Genomic DNA, 17,450 nt, shown 5'->3' with positions numbered 1-17,450 from the left:
AAACCCCAACTGATACAAAGACCAGAATTTTGATAAGAAAATATCATAACTTGAGGATATAAAAATCCGGAAACCCAGTCGATTATTGAAATGTCACCCATTATCTAGATTTTCACTGATCTCTGGTCATGATTTGGGCTTAACATTAATGAATAAGTTCACTTGCAAGTATATAAGAGTATATATTTGGATGAGGATCTTTTAAGTAACTTTCAAAGAACATATTAGTTGTGAAATCCTGTGTGATCCTATGAACCTTGTTGTAGGTTATTGTATTTTCTTATAGTGTTCATTTTTACTTTCAATAGTTATTCCACACAGTGAAAGTCTATATTGTACTGGATATTATAAACTTGGGAAACATTATCACAAGTAAACTAAATACTCAACTCATTGTCCTCACATTGATTCTGACTCACAATGACCCTATAAACTAGAGGTGAACTGCCTGCGTGGCTTTTCAGGAATTCTTTGCAGAAGTAGACAGCCCAGTTTTCCTCCATGGAGAGCCTGGTGGTATCTAACTGCCAATCTTGTGGTCAGCACCGCAATGTGTGACCACTACACCACCAAGGCTTCTTCAAAGTGAATGAGGAAAATACAAACGTGCAACAGCCCCAGGAAGCCCTGCATGCAATATACAACGTGCCCTCCTCTGTCCCTGGAGCTGTGCTGTGCCGAGTAATTTAGTTACCAAATAGCAAGGTTCTTTTTAATGCTGAAGAGAAATGGAAACAATCATTGTTTCAGAATCAAAGCCACGTGTGGGACCTTTAAATATTCTCTCACATCTCACAATCGTGAGGTACCAGCACCAGCCCCTTGTTATGAGTTGTTATCAAGTTGACATATTAATATTCAGAAGGAATATTTGGAATTAGAGGCATACTTGGAAAGATAATTGTGGGCTTACTCTTGCTGCTATTTAGATACTTCAAAATTTGATTAGGCCTTAATAATTCTGAGTTTTCTCCCTATCTTCGGTGATTTTGTAAGAGCTGCCTTGAACATGGAGATTTTTTTCTCATCAAAAACCTGAACCCTTAGAAAGAGTTCTCTGTATCAAAATGGGAGGTAATGGGAGGTTGGCTGCAGAAGCCCCTGGACTTTGTGAACTCATATGAGGACATTTCTTCCTCTTTGTATAGTTCACTTCATACAGAACAGAATCACTAAGAAGACAGCCCGTAACGATTCACCTCTCACTGAGACAAACTGTTTCTGGGAGCTAGGCCTTTTCTCATTTACAGCAAACTTATATCTCCCCTATCCCCCCTCCCCCCCACCACGGAGCTTCAAAAACATCTCTCCTAAGGTACTTAGGCAAACTCTAGAATGATTGAGCGTTTTACCGTAATGGAAATAAAACTCCACTCAATTCTAGTCATTATCCTTTGCTTGCATGTTATTAAAATCTGCATTTGCAATTTGGGCATTTCGGCCAGAGAAATCTTCTCCATCCTCTTCTGCTAAGCAGCCTCGAGATGACGTCTCAGAGATTTTAATAGGCCCCAATATGTGTGGCTCTGTCTGATGGTCCATGTCTTTGACAGCGGTAGGGATCCCCTCTTGGGAATTTCAGAAATAATGTCTTTTTAAATTTGTTTTCATTCAACAAGATACAATCTGAACTGTTTGGGTGAAGTCAATAACAACAACAGTTTGGGTATTGCCTTGTAGCCATAAAAGGAAGGTGCAGGGCATCTCTGCCCCTTAGCAAGAGAGTCGCCAGCTGTCCCTGCCTCTGTAATCTCCCAGCATAACAAGGAAGGTCTCCCACCTGCCCTCATCAAGGAAGGCCCCAACTCTCCCTATGACTCAACAAGACAGATCCTGGCTGTCTCTGCAACCTGGTAAGGAAGGCCTGATGCCACCATTGTTGGATGGCTTTCAGCAGAATTTTTCTTGCATATGGTATTAATTATATTGTTCATAATTTGAGCATTCTCCTGGGCCACCTTTCTTCAGAATGAGAACAAATATGGATTCCTTCTGAGCAGTTTGCCAAGTAGCTGTCCTCCAAATTTCTCAGCATAGATGAATGAAAGCTTCCATCAATTTTGGAGTCTGGTTTCTGGCTACTGCTTTCGGTGCAGCTTGCTATTCCTCCTTCAGTACCATGGCTTCTTGCTCATATGATGCGTCTTTAAGTGTTTGCAGGTAGCCTATTTTTCTTTTTTGTTATGATACTTCTATTTTTTCACCTTCTTCAGACATTCACTGCATTGTACATTATTTTGCCATAGAATTTTCAATATCACAACTCAGTTTAAAATATACTTGGTGTACTCTTCATTTCTGGTTTTCTAACTCTAGGTTTTTATACATTTTATTATCATATTTTACTATTTCTTCTCAAACTACCATTTGAAATTTTTGGTTCAGCTCTTTCATTTCACCAGTTCTTCCATTTGCCTAAGCTAATCTAGGATCCCATCCCTTGTCTGTAAATATGTCGCACTGTAGTGACTTGTATGTACCTACGATGTTAGAAACAATGTCACTGTTGCTTCAAATACTATCAGGGTCACCCAAAGTAAAAGGGTTTCAGCTGAGTTTCCAGACTAAGAACAAATTGACACTCCATTTCAGGGGAGTTAACTGCAGTAAACCTTATGCATAAAACAAAACATTGTCAAATACTGAAGGCTTCATTTGCTGATGGTATATGATTCAATATGAGAAGAAAAACTAGAAAGAAATCTAATAATAGAAATTTAGAATGTATGAAATATGAATTTCAGAAAATTGGAAGTCATCCAAAATGAAATTGAATGTTTAAAAGTCAATCAATATCCTATGTGCAAGTGAGCTCAAATAGATTGACACTGGCCATTCTCCATCAGAAAATCATCCGGTTTCCTGTGCTCGGAATGACAAAATCAAGAGGAGTGACTCTGCATTCCTTGACAAAAGGGATATTTCAGGAGCTATCTTAAAATATGTTGCTGTTTGTAATAGGAGAGTATTTACCTGAATTCAAGGAAACACAATCAATACAACTATTACTCATCTGAAACTAGTGATGAAGAACTTTACCATTTTTTTACTGATGACAGAAGACCTGAAGAACAGCATTCACTAAGAAAGCAAAAGATCATAAGAAAGATGCAAGAGCAGGAAAAGATGAAAGTAGATGTCAGATGACTCTGAAATCAGTTCTTAATTGAAGAGGCACTGAGGCAAATGCAAGAAAGGATGAAGTGAATGTGCCGAACAGAAACTTCCAAAGCACAGTTCCGGAAGACAAAGTCAAATATTAAAATGAAATGTGCACAGACCTAGAGTTAGAAAACCAAACAGGAAAGACTGAAAGAACTCAAGAAAAAATTGAGCCTTGAATGCCAATATTCTATGGACGAAATATTGAATGATGCAAGAAGCATCCAAAGAATATGCAAAGAATACAGTTATTGTACCCCAAAGCGCTAGTCAACATTTCACCTCTTCAGGGGGTAGTGTATGAGCAAGAACCAAGGAGACTGTAAGAAGTTCAAGCTGCACTGAAACATTGTCCTAAAACAAGGCTCTAGGAATCGATGGAATACGAGTGGCAATGTTTCAGTGAGCTCATGGAGCCCTGGAATCACTCACTCATGTATGCCAGGAAATTTGGAAGACAGCTAATTGGCCAAGTGACTGGAAAAGATCGATATTTGTACCAATTGCAGCTTAATAATTAGCTACCAATCCATATGTATATCCTTGGGCATTATATGTGTATTATAAATATATATTTAAGTATCATATGTATATGTAATAAATATATATAGTCTAAGGACTTTGCATAATTCTAATAAAATGTTTTTGTCACTTTTGTAGATTCTATATGTATATACTTAGTGTTTTTTAATGACCCTTTGCTTTCTTCACGTATGATGTGCTTGCTGGGGTCCCACACTCATCTGGTCTTTGGTCATTAGGGTTCAATGAGTCAAATCTATTTATGTCACTGCCTGTCAATTCAGGTGTGATATACGCAGTCTTATTTTTACCCTGGGTGACTTGTTTCAATGTTTATAGCTTTACCTTGAACAGACTCGTGTTCTTATACTCCTCTATCAGCTCTTTCCGCAGAAAGAATCTAATGATTTCTGTTTCCTCTATCCAAGGAGGTTCATGTGTATAAACCAAAAAGCCAAAATCCAAACTCACTGCCATCAAGTGGCTTCTGACTCCTGGTCACTCTCCAGGACAGGGTGGAACGTCCCCTGTTGTTTTCAAACTGCAGCTCTTGAAGGAAGCGGGAAACCTCATTTTTCTTCCAAGGAGCAGTTGGTGATTTCAAACTGCTAACCTTTGAGACTGCAGACTAACTAGTAATTACTGTGCTATTGTATAGTCACTATTTGTGTTGTTGAAAAAGATATTTACAGTAAACCTTGTTCTTGAAAAATTCTCTCATGTAACATCCAGTGTCAATCACCAAAGCCATATTTCCCAATGCCTGGTCCTAATGGTTCTTTTAGGCTTCCAACTTTGACATTCTAATCACCATTAATTATCAGTGCACATCAATTGCATTTTTTTAAATCATTGTACACTTTCCAAGTTTGTAAACAGTTTATCTTTGATATTAGTGATTGGTGCATAAATTTGAATGATAGTCACGTTCATTGGTCTACCTATCTTCACTGATATAAAAATTGCCTATCACATGGGATAAAAGTCAAGCACTGCAGTTCTTTGATAATCCTTTAAAAGCAGGACCTGATTTTTCCCGCAGTTTCTAAAGTGTTTGGCTTATTTACCTGAAGGGCTTGACACAGAACATATCCTAGGACTCTAGAGTCAGTGTGACCCCTTGTGTTTTAATATACATATTGGTCCAGTGAAATGACTCAGAGATAACTTGATTTGTTTTTAATTCATTAGATTATGTGGATATAGAGATAGAAAAATATTAATAAATAAAAGATTCCATTGAGTTGAAAAATCTTTCAAATCAATTAGGAAAAATAATTTCCATAGTCTAAGAATAAAAATATCATAAAACTACTCAAGCCATGTTACAGTGTGAAAGGATTATAGATTTATGTCAGAGATCAGGGAACAATTTCCTAGGAATCTTTCCTATCCATAAACTTATGCTAAAAATTCAATGTAGGCCTCAGTATGTTCCAATATAATCCTTAAAAGACGAATTTTAAAAGCCTGTCAGTGTCTTGAATGAGCATATTTCTTTCTGACCTGAAGAGATTTAGAATTAATACCAGAAATGTTTAAGAAATAAAACCATTCATAATAACATCTCAGGTTAGACTAAATAACCATTTTATGTACAAGTAAAGTTCAATATTCTATGTACTTAATATGTGCCCAAGTGAATATTATGAATATACTTAAATATGTTATTTATACAGGGAACTTAAACATTCATGGGAAATGGAATTTAAAGATAACAAAATATTTACATGAACTCTTTAAAGTTCCCTAATACATGTCACTTGAAGTGCAAGTTTTATGACATTTATATACGGTACTAAAGCATATAAAAAATAAAAAACTTCAGGAGCTATAGTGAGTCATTCTGTCAGTCAGATATATGATGCAGAGTACTTTCAAAAGGTAATCAAATACACTTAATTCATAATTGTCATTTATCATATTTGAATGTGTTTAATTAGCTGTTTAAATGAGACCAAATATTATTCAAAGACTTAAAATTTATAGTTAGAACACAGAGTGTGTTAGCTACAAGTTGAGTGACTGATCAAAAGTTTGTAAACTAGAAGCTTAAGAATGAGTAGAATTTTTAATTTGTAACTTTGATACATTGTGCATCATTTCTACAATAAAAGCAAGTTTGAATAGCCTTTTTCTGCTCACAAAAGCAATACTTAAAGACACCAAAGATCATTGTGAAACAATCTTAATTCCTAACCTATTGTTTGTTCCCATTTCTGATGAGTCTTTCTAAGCCCTTTTCCCCCTGTATCTTTAAAACTTCCTTTCTTTTTTATGCTTAAAATTGGATTTTCTTTAGCGAGCTGTGAGCTTCTGAGAAACTATTTTGTGCATTCATTACATACTCAATCCATTGTGATTGAGTTGCTCCTGACTCAGCAAGCCTGTGGACAGGGTAGAATTGTTCCTTAGGGTTTCTCGAGTGCCGTGAAGTGAAATTGCTCTTCTTTCTGTAGTGTTGTAACTTCCACCAAATGACTGGGTAGGAGCATGCAAATCCGTTTTGGAGGACTCTAAGGAGGGTATTGGTCAGTTGTAACAGTGTCTGGGTATGAGAGCTATTTTAGAAGCAGGGAGAGAAATCCTAGGACCATCAACAAAGAGAGCCACCACTGCAACAGGAGCCAGATCGCTTCCTGAAGGAGCAGAGGCAACACGGGCAGCAGAGTCACAGAACTGAGACATGAAATAGAGCAGAGGAATCAAACTGAGATCATGAGATCAAATGGTGGGTTTTCTGAACCACTGAAGGAGTAAATCTGAATGCCCTCAGGCAGGAGGCTGGCTTACAGAATGAGGTCTCTGGGTTTTTATTGGACTGAAGAAGCTTTGTAGCCCTTGTCTGAATGGGGAAGGGGCCACAAGGTCATGCAACTGTGAGAATTGAACTGGGTTCAATCCTTAACCCACTGTACCTATAGGACTTCTTATTACATACTCAAGTAAGGCTTAATAGAAATAATTGCAACTGTGATAAGAATTGTATGAGCCCCAATAAATTGTTTAAAAAAAAAGAAATAATTGCTTCTTTCATCTTGAAACTATTTTCTAGGTAATGTGATGCTTTGTTTTGTTCATAATACTGTTGCTATCTCTCCTCCTTCACTAGTACTTTTTCATGACAAGAGTACTTCCGAGGGCTAAGAATTATTCCTTCTCCCTGTGTTACTTCATTCACGAGCCGTTCTTCCTCAGGGAGCCATCTACTTTCACAGTTTAGCCATTACCTCGAAAATCAATATCACCAATCCAGACTTTACGGTGGAGCTCCGGTCCATGTTTTGATTACCTGCCAGCTATTTCACCGAGATACCTTATGTCATCAAATGTCTTTTTCAAAAGTCACAATAATTGCTCCTAAATGAACTTATCCTGTGGAATTCCCTGTTTCTGACAAGAACCATCTTAGACTCTCAGTAACATACTCTTGACCTGTTGTGATCTTTATTGACATTTGTCCCATTCAGTGAGTTGCCTTGACAGTTTATGTAGATGATTGTTGTTTTCTTTTGTTTTCGTTCCCGTCATCACCACCTTCTCATGGTTTTGGCTTTTGCCACTCTCTTTGAGGACCTCGCCATGTCCCAAATTTAGCAGAGGGGACGTGCTCTTCAAGAACGGTGGTTTTCGTTGTTATATTCTTCTTCCCAGGTTTCTTCAAATCTGATTGATCAATTTGATGTATGTTGCTTCTCTGTTACCATCAAATACAAATAGATTTCAAAATCTTTCACCTTAAACATAAATAATCTGTATCCTAGGATCCTGGTACTTTCCCACTAGTACAGCTCTAATTCACTGGTTGCTGAACTTTGTTTTCCTGTGAATGGCAAGATGGTGGTATTCATGGGTCAGACTATCTATAGCCTCTGTCCTTACTCTTCAATTCCATAAGCAACACATTAAAAATATGTGGCTGTGTTTTGATAAAACTTTATTTAGCAAAACACATGGAGGGCCAAATTTGGCAAGAGTTGCAATATACTGCCTCATCCTATATCCTAAAGGAGCCCTGGTGCCACTTGGGATTTGGCTTTGTGCTACTAACCACAAAGTCAGCAGTTCAAACCCACTATTTACTCTCCGGGAGAAAAGTGAGGTTCTCTACTTGTGGAAAAATTTAATCTTGGTAATCTTAAGTAGTGTCACTGAATCATAATTAACTTAATGACAGCAGTTTGGTTGGTTAGTTGGTTTCCTGGGACTTTCTACTCCCATAAACAGTTACAGTCTTGGAAACTCACGGGCAGTTCTACCCTGTCCTGTGGGGTGACTATGAATTGGCCTCAACTTAATGGCAGTGAATTGTATCCTATCATGTTTATATATTTTATAATTTTTTCTTTTTATGTGTAGACATTTTTGAAAACCCTTTTGTCATTTAAATGAAGGTTGAAAGAGTAGATCATACAGTTTATCTTCAACAATTTATATACATTTGTTTCAATTCATCCAGTGAGATCCTCTCAATGTACCCTCATTTATCCCAATTCCTACCCATGTTTCCTCTTTTCGTTTTTATTCTTTCCTATCCCTCTCTCCTTGGATAAATGCTGTCCTTTTAATATGAAATGATTGAGTGTTCTAACATGGGTTAGTCAGTTCCAGGCCGGAAAGGTGATTAAGAGTCAGTCATAGTCTGAAAAGTCCCACCAGTCTCCATCAGATAATACACCTGGTTACTTTCATGATTTTTAATTACATTCCACTCTTCCCCCACCACTTTACTCGGGACTTCTACTGTGACCCCTTCAGACCAGTTGAGAGTGGTGGCCAAACACCAGTAATGCTTGTCATCTCAGGGCTATGCCAACTGATGTTTGCACTGCTCATTGCACTATGACTGATTGTTTCCATGCGTGTTTTGATTTTCATGACTCTACTTTTCTCTGGACAGGGAAAGATCAATGTTTGCACTTTAGTTGATTGCTCATTAACGTTTAAGACACCAGTCCCTAGTCACCAAAATAGAATATAGAACAGTGGATATGTCAGATACAATTGATGTATGGTTTGGAACAAGAATTGTAAGAGCCCTCAATAAAATGTTTTAAAATAAGAACAGTGGTTCTCAATCTGTGGGTCGTGACCCCTTTGGGAGTCAGCAACCTTTTCACAGAATTCGCCCAATTCATAAGAGTAGCAAGTTTATAGTTATGAAGTAGCAATGAAAATAATTTTATGGTTGGGTGGGGTCACCACAACATGAGGCACTGTATTAAAGGGTCGTGGCATTAGGAAGGTTGAGAACCACTGATATAGAACATTGCCTTTGTAAGCTATATTATGCCAACTGACTTTGGTGTCCCCAAGACTATGGCCTTGGTTCTGAATCCCAGACCCAGTGACTTATTCCCTCAATATGTTCCTCCTGTGTGCTTCACTACGTTCATGGATGTATTTACAATAAAGGTAAATACGCACATACAAATATCCTTAGTCACAACTATAGATTCTCATGAGGATATTCTCACTCTACCTCTGCTTGTTCAGCCAGCTTGTGTATTCAAACATCTGCAGTCACCATGCTTGCAAGATTATGGACACAATAGTGCTTGTCACTGGTCATTGGGTGGGTCAGGGTGGGCATGACCATGTTTCTGGCCAACAGGGGTATGTGGAGAACAGGGAAGATCTCACCTTTGCTCGCACCCTCTGCTGTGCCTGGCCACTGTCTGCATAGCATGCTGCTTTCGAAGTTCAAGGATAGTCACACTGTGTCAAGTAGCTGACAATGCATCCATTTTTCTCTTCACACACACACACACACACACACACACACACACACACACACACACACACCTTGTTCTTTTAGTTCTTCTCCTAGTCAGTATTCAATCCCATTTCTCTATAGTTTCTTCTGAAACTTGCGTTTTCAAAATGATCACCTTTGTCTGTTTTATTAGGTCTCATGTCTTTGATGTAGAGGATCTTTATATAGTATTTGCCTAGTTTTCCATCTTGCTGGAAGTCCCTCTCTGCTTATTTATTTCAAAGGCCATCATGATCTCTTTGCATACACTTGCATATACCTGAATCGTCCTCTCTGTTTACCTCCGGTCCTGGAAATCATATTTATCATTTGTACCTGATATTCTTTTTGTAAACTTCCTTTAGCATTCAATTTCATAGAACTCTACATATCTTCAAAACCTCAGGCGATGTTCCCATTGTTTATTCAGGCACTTAGGAAGCTTCTTAAATGCTTACTAGAGGAGACGCTAAGTGTGAGAATTGGGATACTCCATCTCCCTTGTATAGCTAAAGGATGTCATTTGTGAAAGTACAACACGCTGTTGGAAAAATAAATACAGCCTGTCTTGAAAATATAGCTAGAATGCTCCTTAGAAATGAGAAGACTTTGCCTCTTGAACTTTGAACATGTGATCAGAAGGGACCAGCCTCAGGGAAGGACATCATTCTTGGTAAAGCAAAGCATCAGTAGAGTACAGGAAGATCCCCGAAGAGGGAGGTGGACACAGTGGCTCCAGAAAAACACAGCGGCATAATCCTGATTTTGAGGGTCGCTCAGGAGCCAACAGTGTCTCATGAGGTCACAGGGTCACTATGAGTCAGAACAGATTCAACTGCACCTAGCATTGGCAACAGGAGAATAATCTGAGAATATCAAGTTGAGTGAGAAAAACTGTACCCATCTGCTTTCTAAAATTTTCCATATATCGTTCCAGGCTACATGACTTATGAGAGCAAAAAAAATCACTAATACCACCCAGTACCACCCAGTGATTACCTAAATCTTAAAATTATTTGTATATATATAAATAATATCAGCTAAAATTATTAACATTAATAGAAATTGAATTTTTTTCCTGTTTACAAATACACAGTAGCATAAGCTGCCATATACTATTACCCCCAAAAGAGTAAATATTCAACTCAAATAAGTAGACTATACTAAATAGAGATAAATAATGCCCCTACATCCAAAGACTAAAAATACTAATTCTCATTACAGCAAATTATGTCATACTTTAGCCAATTCTAAATCATAAAAGGGTTATAAATTATGTGAATGATTTATGATATGACTGAAGATGTATTTTCATGATGTAGCTTAGAAAAATTTGAAGGTAAACAAACAGAAGATAAACAAAGACATTTTTAAATGGAGATATTAAAATATAATAAAGATGAAATCATTTAAAATTGTCTGGACTATGAGCAGTGAAATAGAATATCAACCTCAGAAAAAGATTGTGTGTGTTGGCTACGCATATGTGGAATGCATGATTTCAAATCAGAAGAGGAAGGGTGGGCCCTTCTAGAACCACATTGAGATGGTGGGCTCATTACTTAGTGGGGAGGACAGTTAGGTGCCTACCACTTCCCTTCATTCTGTTCAATAAAATATACATAGCGAGAATAATACATTTTCATATACAATGTGATAACTGGAAATGAACTAGAAGAAATATAAATACTCTCAGCTGGGACAGAAAGTAACTGTGAAGTAAAAGGAAAATGTGATAGATCTGATGATGTAAACTGTATAAGCTATAAAACTTCACATATATTTTTCAATTCTAAAGAAAGGTTGATCCAACAGAGTAAGGAAATTATTGAGCAACATTATTAGTATCACATGCAAGCAAAAAATTGGCTGAAGTGATTGAAAAACCTCAGCACCAACACATGGAACTGCCAGAAATTCAAGCTGGATTCGTAAGATGACACATTAAAGGGACATCGTTGCTGCTGCCAGATGAATCTGGATGGAAAGCAGAGAATACCAGAATGGTGCTTGCCTCTGGCATTATCTGTAAAGGCAATGGCTAGGCACAGCACTTGTGCATGGAGAAAATAACAACTTACAGCGAACCATAGAGAAGGGGAACGTCGGAGCACATAATTATACTCATATAGAAACTGCATAGACAAGGGAGTCTACATGACTGAAAATCAAGACAGATGTTTTGAAGGTTGTGTTCTTCTCCATAGTCTCTCAATATGTTTTCTGAGCAAATAATCAGAGAAGCTGGACTATTTGAAGAACATGGCATCAGGCTTGAAGGAAGGCTCATGAACCACCTGTGATATGCAGAACACCCAATCTTGATAGCTGAAAGCTAAGCGTGCCTGAAACACTTACTGATGAAGACCAAAGACCTTCAGTATGAATTATACATCAACATAGAGAGAACAAAAACCTCACAACTAAACCAATAAGCAACCTCCTGATAAACAGAAAAGATTGACATCATCAATGATTCCATTTTGTTTGTCCAGGAAATCAACAGCTACAGAAGCAACAGTCAAGACATCACACTATGTATACCATTGGTCATATTGCCACCCAAGACCTCTTTCAAATGTTACAGTACATAGATGTTACTTTGAGGAATCGGGTGCACCTGATCCAAGCCATGGCATACGTCACTGGCAAATAATATTGAGTATGTTATGAACTGTCAAAACATAGAACACATCTCTCTTGATAGTAGTACATCCAGAAATTCCTTAGAAATGAGGGTGACAAGACTGTCTCACTTAGTTTTAACTTGCGGTGGAGCCAGTCACTGGAAAAGGGCATCGTGCTGGTAGAGGGACAGCAAAGAAGGAAGATTTTCAATGAGATGTAGTGTCACAGTGGCTGTAAAATGGGCTCAAACACAGCAATGATCATTGGGATGGCACAAAACGTGGCAGTGTTATGTCCTGTTGTACATGTGGTCACCATACTTAGAAACTGGTTAGAGGTCATCTAATTGCAACAATTATTTTTACAATATTGTATTTAAGAACCCAGAATCTGAAGACAACTTGACTTGATTGGAATTCATAACTGTATGAGTTTGGTCAAATTTAATTGATCAGTGCTTTGATTTTCTTCTCTAAAACAGAGGGGGAAGTAATATAGGACAGGGTAAAAGCCCCTGGGAGTTTTCAAGACTATAAAATTTTATGGAAGTAGAATATCCATCTTCTTCCAAGGGAGCACCTGGTGGTTTCAAACTGCAGAACTTGCAGATCAAAGCCCAATGCACAACCACTATCCCACCAGGAATTCTGAATAAATATATATTGGTTTTTAGTTTATTTAGAATTTTCCAGAATGATAGTGATGAGAATAATCAGAATGAAATTTACTTTAAAAGCCCCTTTTAATTTATTCAATGTAGAGATTTATTCCTTTCCAGCAGCACTTATATACTTGAAACTTAATGGATAGGGTTATGTGATTCTAATTAAAACTGAAAATTAATCTATAACAATGGCATATTATAACATGTCTATGGTACTTTCCAATAAATTTATAAGAGTTTGAGCAAATTAATATTTCTTGATTAATTTGTGACTATTTTTCTTCTCCCCCAGAATTTACATTTTTCACTTTCTATGACTAGCAATAATTTACATATCACATTTGCTTAGAATGGTCTGTCAGATTAGAAAGTCTTAAAGAATACAGAATAAAGCATTTGTGTTCATATATTACTAAGATAGACTGAATACATAATAGTAGAATTAATATATAATAATGTTTCAATAAATTATATTTATTTTTAGGACTAACACTTTAGATTTAGGGGGAAATCATATCACTAATTTTAAACCATCCATTGTACACATCACATGTGAAAACATAATCCCGTTGCTATATAATAAGATGCATGGTGATTCTATGTTACAGAATAAAACTATGCTCTATAGAGTTTTTAATAGTTAGAACTTTATGGCCATCCCTCTGCCAATTTGTTGAACTTAGATGGGATGTGTGTTGCTCATAAATACATGGTCTTATATAATGGAATCAAATGTGAAGTCATTTATTCTATGTTTTCACTGCAGTATTGTCATATGTTTTTAATAAACATCCCATCATGGGGTTGTGGCTGCTATCACTGAAAATAGAAGGAGGCACACACTATACTATTCCAAGAAGAATTATGTCTCCTTAAAACCTAACTGCTCATTAGATGTTTCTGAAGTTTGTATAACAAAGATCATGGTAGAGACCTGTGACATACGACAATATATGAGGGAGTACTCTAAAAAAAAATGGGGGAAACCTTCTGGGCTGAGCTTTCATAGTATGCATTTCCCCCTAGGCGAGCATCAGGAAACTCACTCTGACTTAGTGCACCCAGTGGCATCACCTTGGAGGGTTCTCTCTGGTCACTGAATTTTTTCGTAGAAGCAGTTTCACTCAAATCTTCTTTGTTTATTTGTTTGTTTTGTTTTGGAGGGGGTGGGGGGATTGTGATGGCCAATTTAAGAGAACAGCCTACTGCTGTGAAATTTTGTTTCCTGCTCAGGTAAAATGATGCAGAAACTGTTGTGATGTTGAACACATCTTACAAGGACAGTGCTATGGGAAAAACACTCGTGTATGAGTCATTTTTTTGTTTCAAAAAAGGTGAAATATCGATTGTGACAAACCTCATTCTGGACATCTGTCAACCTCCTAAACAGACAAAAATATTAACAAATTTTGTGCCCTTCTGCTCAAAAAACCGATGAAGGACCATTGAAGAGATGGTGATGCTATCTGGACGAACTTGAAGCTCACTTTGGGGAATTTTAATGGAAGATTAGGGAATGAGAAGGGTCACTGTGTAATGTGTGCCCAGATTCTGACTGACCATTGTCAAGAGGAAACATGCCATGCTTTAAAAGACCAGCTATGAAGTGACCCAGACTTGTTTCCCCAAGGTCATTACTGATGACGAAACATGGTGCTATTCTTAGGACCCAAAGGCAAACATCAATCAAGCCAGTGGAAGATGCCATCTTCCATAAAAAACTCCTACGGTGAAATCAAAGATCAAGATGATGCTCATTTGTTTTTTGACGTGAGGGTGATGGGGCATTTGGAGTTCATTCCACCAGGTCAGACTTTTAATCAAACTTTCTATTTAAAGGTTCTGAAGAGATTGCTTAACAGTGAGTGATCAAAAAAGGCCTGGTTTGTGACAGACAGGGGACTGGTTTTGCCTCCATGACAATGCACCTGCTCATGCAGCCATTTCAGCGTGCCAGTTTTTGGTAAAAAATAGCATGCCTCTCTTGTCCACACACCTTACTCACCTGCCCTTGTTCGGTGTGACTTCTCTTTGTTTCCGCAAATGCAGAGGGACACGAAAGGACAGCAATTTGACAACATACAAGAGGTGATGAAAAAAAAAATCCAAAACTCATCCAAACAGATGAGTTTGAAAAATGTTTTCAAGAATGAAATTGCAAATTTGACAAATGTATTAGGTATAATGGAGAGTACTTTGAAGGTGATAAAGTTGTTGTGTAAAAAAATTAAATACATAGCTTTGGGAAAAAATGGTGGGTTTATTTTTATTTTTTTGAGTATCCCTTCTAATTATGTTTTGTGGAAGTCTGACAAACTCAATGCCACCAAGCCAATTTCAACTCATACCGACCCTGTGGGTTTCCAATACTGTAACTCTTTACAGAAGTAGAAAGCTTCATCTTTCTTCCTGGGAGTGGCTGGGGTTCCGAACTGATGACCTCATGGTTAGTTGTCCAATGTACAACCACAATACCACTAGGGCTCCTTAACTAACTGGAGTCGGCTTAAATCAAATTTTGATTTAGAAAAAAATCTAAAGTCAGAATAAAATGCCAAGGTTATACTTTGAAATAACCTACTTAATAATTTACTTGCAAGAATATATTGAACAACTGGTGAACATTTTCTCAGGAAGAATTATTTAACGCAAGTTTTACTTCTGCTACTGTGTTAATAACACCTTTGATAAAATGACCCAATAAAAAAATAGACAGTTCCCTTCAGGTGATACCTCTGTCTGAAATATTCTTTACTGATTTCACATGCACTGGTAATATGAACAAGGTAATTTTTTCTGACTCTGGTGGGACAGGATTCGCAGTAAAATGTGCAAAATTCACACAGCTTTTCTGTAAGATGTCTCTGCAGTTTTTTCAGTTTATAGAAAAAGATGTTAGACATTGCCTCCAGCATCTTTTCTTCCTCAAGGCAAGATGAAGTGCCACCAACTCAAATTGTTTTTCACATTGTTAATGTATCCCTTTCTCTTTCCATCTCCCAGAGAGCTGACATCGGAATTTCGGCATTAACCATCACCCCAGATCGAGAGAATGTAGTGGACTTCACAACGCGTTACATGGACTACTCAGTGGGTGTCCTGCTTCGAAGGGCTGAGAAGACCGTGGATATGTTTGCCTGCCTCGCACCATTTGATCTCTCTCTGTGGGCCTGCATTGCTGGTACAGTTCTTCTAGTGGGTCTACTAGTCTACCTCTTGAACTGGCTTAATCCTCCACGATTACAGATGGGATCAATGACTTCTACTACCCTCTACAACTCCATGTGGTTTGTGTATGGATCGTTTGTACAGCAAGGTAAGGAGAAACATACTCTCTCTTCTTTTTCATTTTAAAAATGATACCATGGTTCAAATGGTGCATATTGATTTATAAAGTCTGCCTGTTGTCATTTAGTGTTCTAAAGGATCTTCACCGCTATACTCACAAAGTAACATTCCATATTCTGTCCTAGTGGATTTCAGACATAGCAGCTTTCCAGAAATAGTGGTTCATTGTCGTTTGATGTAAGTTCAGCTTCATCAACAAAGGGTAAAATGAGTATGTTTCATAAAAAGTTCAGGAGCATACTTTGCTTCCAAAGTTCTAATATTCTACTTACTACCAGAACAGATACTGTATAATTATCTGCATATGTACAACATGGTAAAGGTTTATCTTTTCTCTTTATTCAAAATTATTATTAAATATGTTAGAAATATAGGAAAATGTGGGTCAAAGGCACAAAAATAAATCTTACATTTTGTTTTTTACTTTAATATACCTGTGGACTTCAAAAGTTTACACAAAAATGGAATGAAAAGATCATTTCATGTTTCTACTAACTTTTGAAAACCCTTATATCATGTTTATCTCTACTTCAACTTAATACTTCATTATATACTAAAGAACACCTTTTTTATTCAGTGCTCAAAATCTTAATTTTTTTAACTAATGCTATGACTCCGTAATATTACTGTTTCATAATAATGCCTATTGAACACCTTATTTGGAGTTGCTATAGTCATAGAGCAGGAAATAAGAAAATGCTTAGTGGATTGGGTACTTGGCTTAGCTCTTGAGTACTTGGCCCCTGTGTTAAAGAGGAAACGTAGGCGACAGTGACAGCAGGGTGCCATTGCCTCAATATTTATAACTTCTACTGGGATAGTACTATTTTTCCACATCTGCTATTGGACTGGTGATTACAATTCCTTCTTTCTCTTGTCATTTACTCCTCAGAAGGTTTAGCTAGACTCTTCATCTCTGTTTTCCTTCTAAGATGCATCATAATCCCCTGTATGATGGCTTTTCCCTCCACATTTTTGAACCAAAAGCTCTAGCTAAACCTAGGAGCTATTTAATACTTGCCCTGGGCATTTTTACTCTTTAATTAATTAATACATATTTAGTCCACACTATTTATTTAAGTCGATCTCTGCTAGACAACAAGGATACACTGGTGAGCAATGGAGTTTGTGCTATCATGGAACTAATAAATCTAGTGAGACACGTGTATTTAAAGATGGAATGTGCTGTGATGAGGATAGTATAGATCTTTATGAAGTCATATAGCTGCTGTTGTTGTTGCCAGATACCATCCAGTCAGTTCCAGCCATAGCAACGCTATGGACACCAAAAGGAAGGACTGTCCTCACAATTGTTGCCATGCTTGAACCCATGGTGGTCGCCATGGTGTCAATCCATCTCCTGAGGACCTC

General features: G+C 37.4%; 1 protein-coding gene across 3 annotated transcripts in view; it reads left to right on the top strand.

Moving 5' to 3' along the window:
- Positions 1 to 17,450, top strand: part of GRID2 (glutamate ionotropic receptor delta type subunit 2) — a 1,629,781-nt gene that overhangs the window by 1,188,348 nt on the left and 423,983 nt on the right. For all 3 annotated transcript variants that reach the window (XM_075544881.1, XM_075544882.1, XM_075544880.1), the window contains one exon: positions 15,735 to 16,047. In XM_075544881.1, coding sequence (XP_075400996.1) covers positions 15,735 to 16,047 — 313 coding nt within the window. The remainder of the gene's footprint in view (positions 1 to 15,734; positions 16,048 to 17,450) is intronic.

The sequence above is a fragment of the Tenrec ecaudatus genome, chromosome 3, assembly GCF_050624435.1.
Source record: "Tenrec ecaudatus isolate mTenEca1 chromosome 3, mTenEca1.hap1, whole genome shotgun sequence".
Taxonomy (NCBI): Eukaryota; Metazoa; Chordata; class Mammalia; order Afrosoricida; family Tenrecidae; genus Tenrec; species Tenrec ecaudatus.
This window is presented reverse-complemented; position numbering and strand designations above follow the sequence as displayed.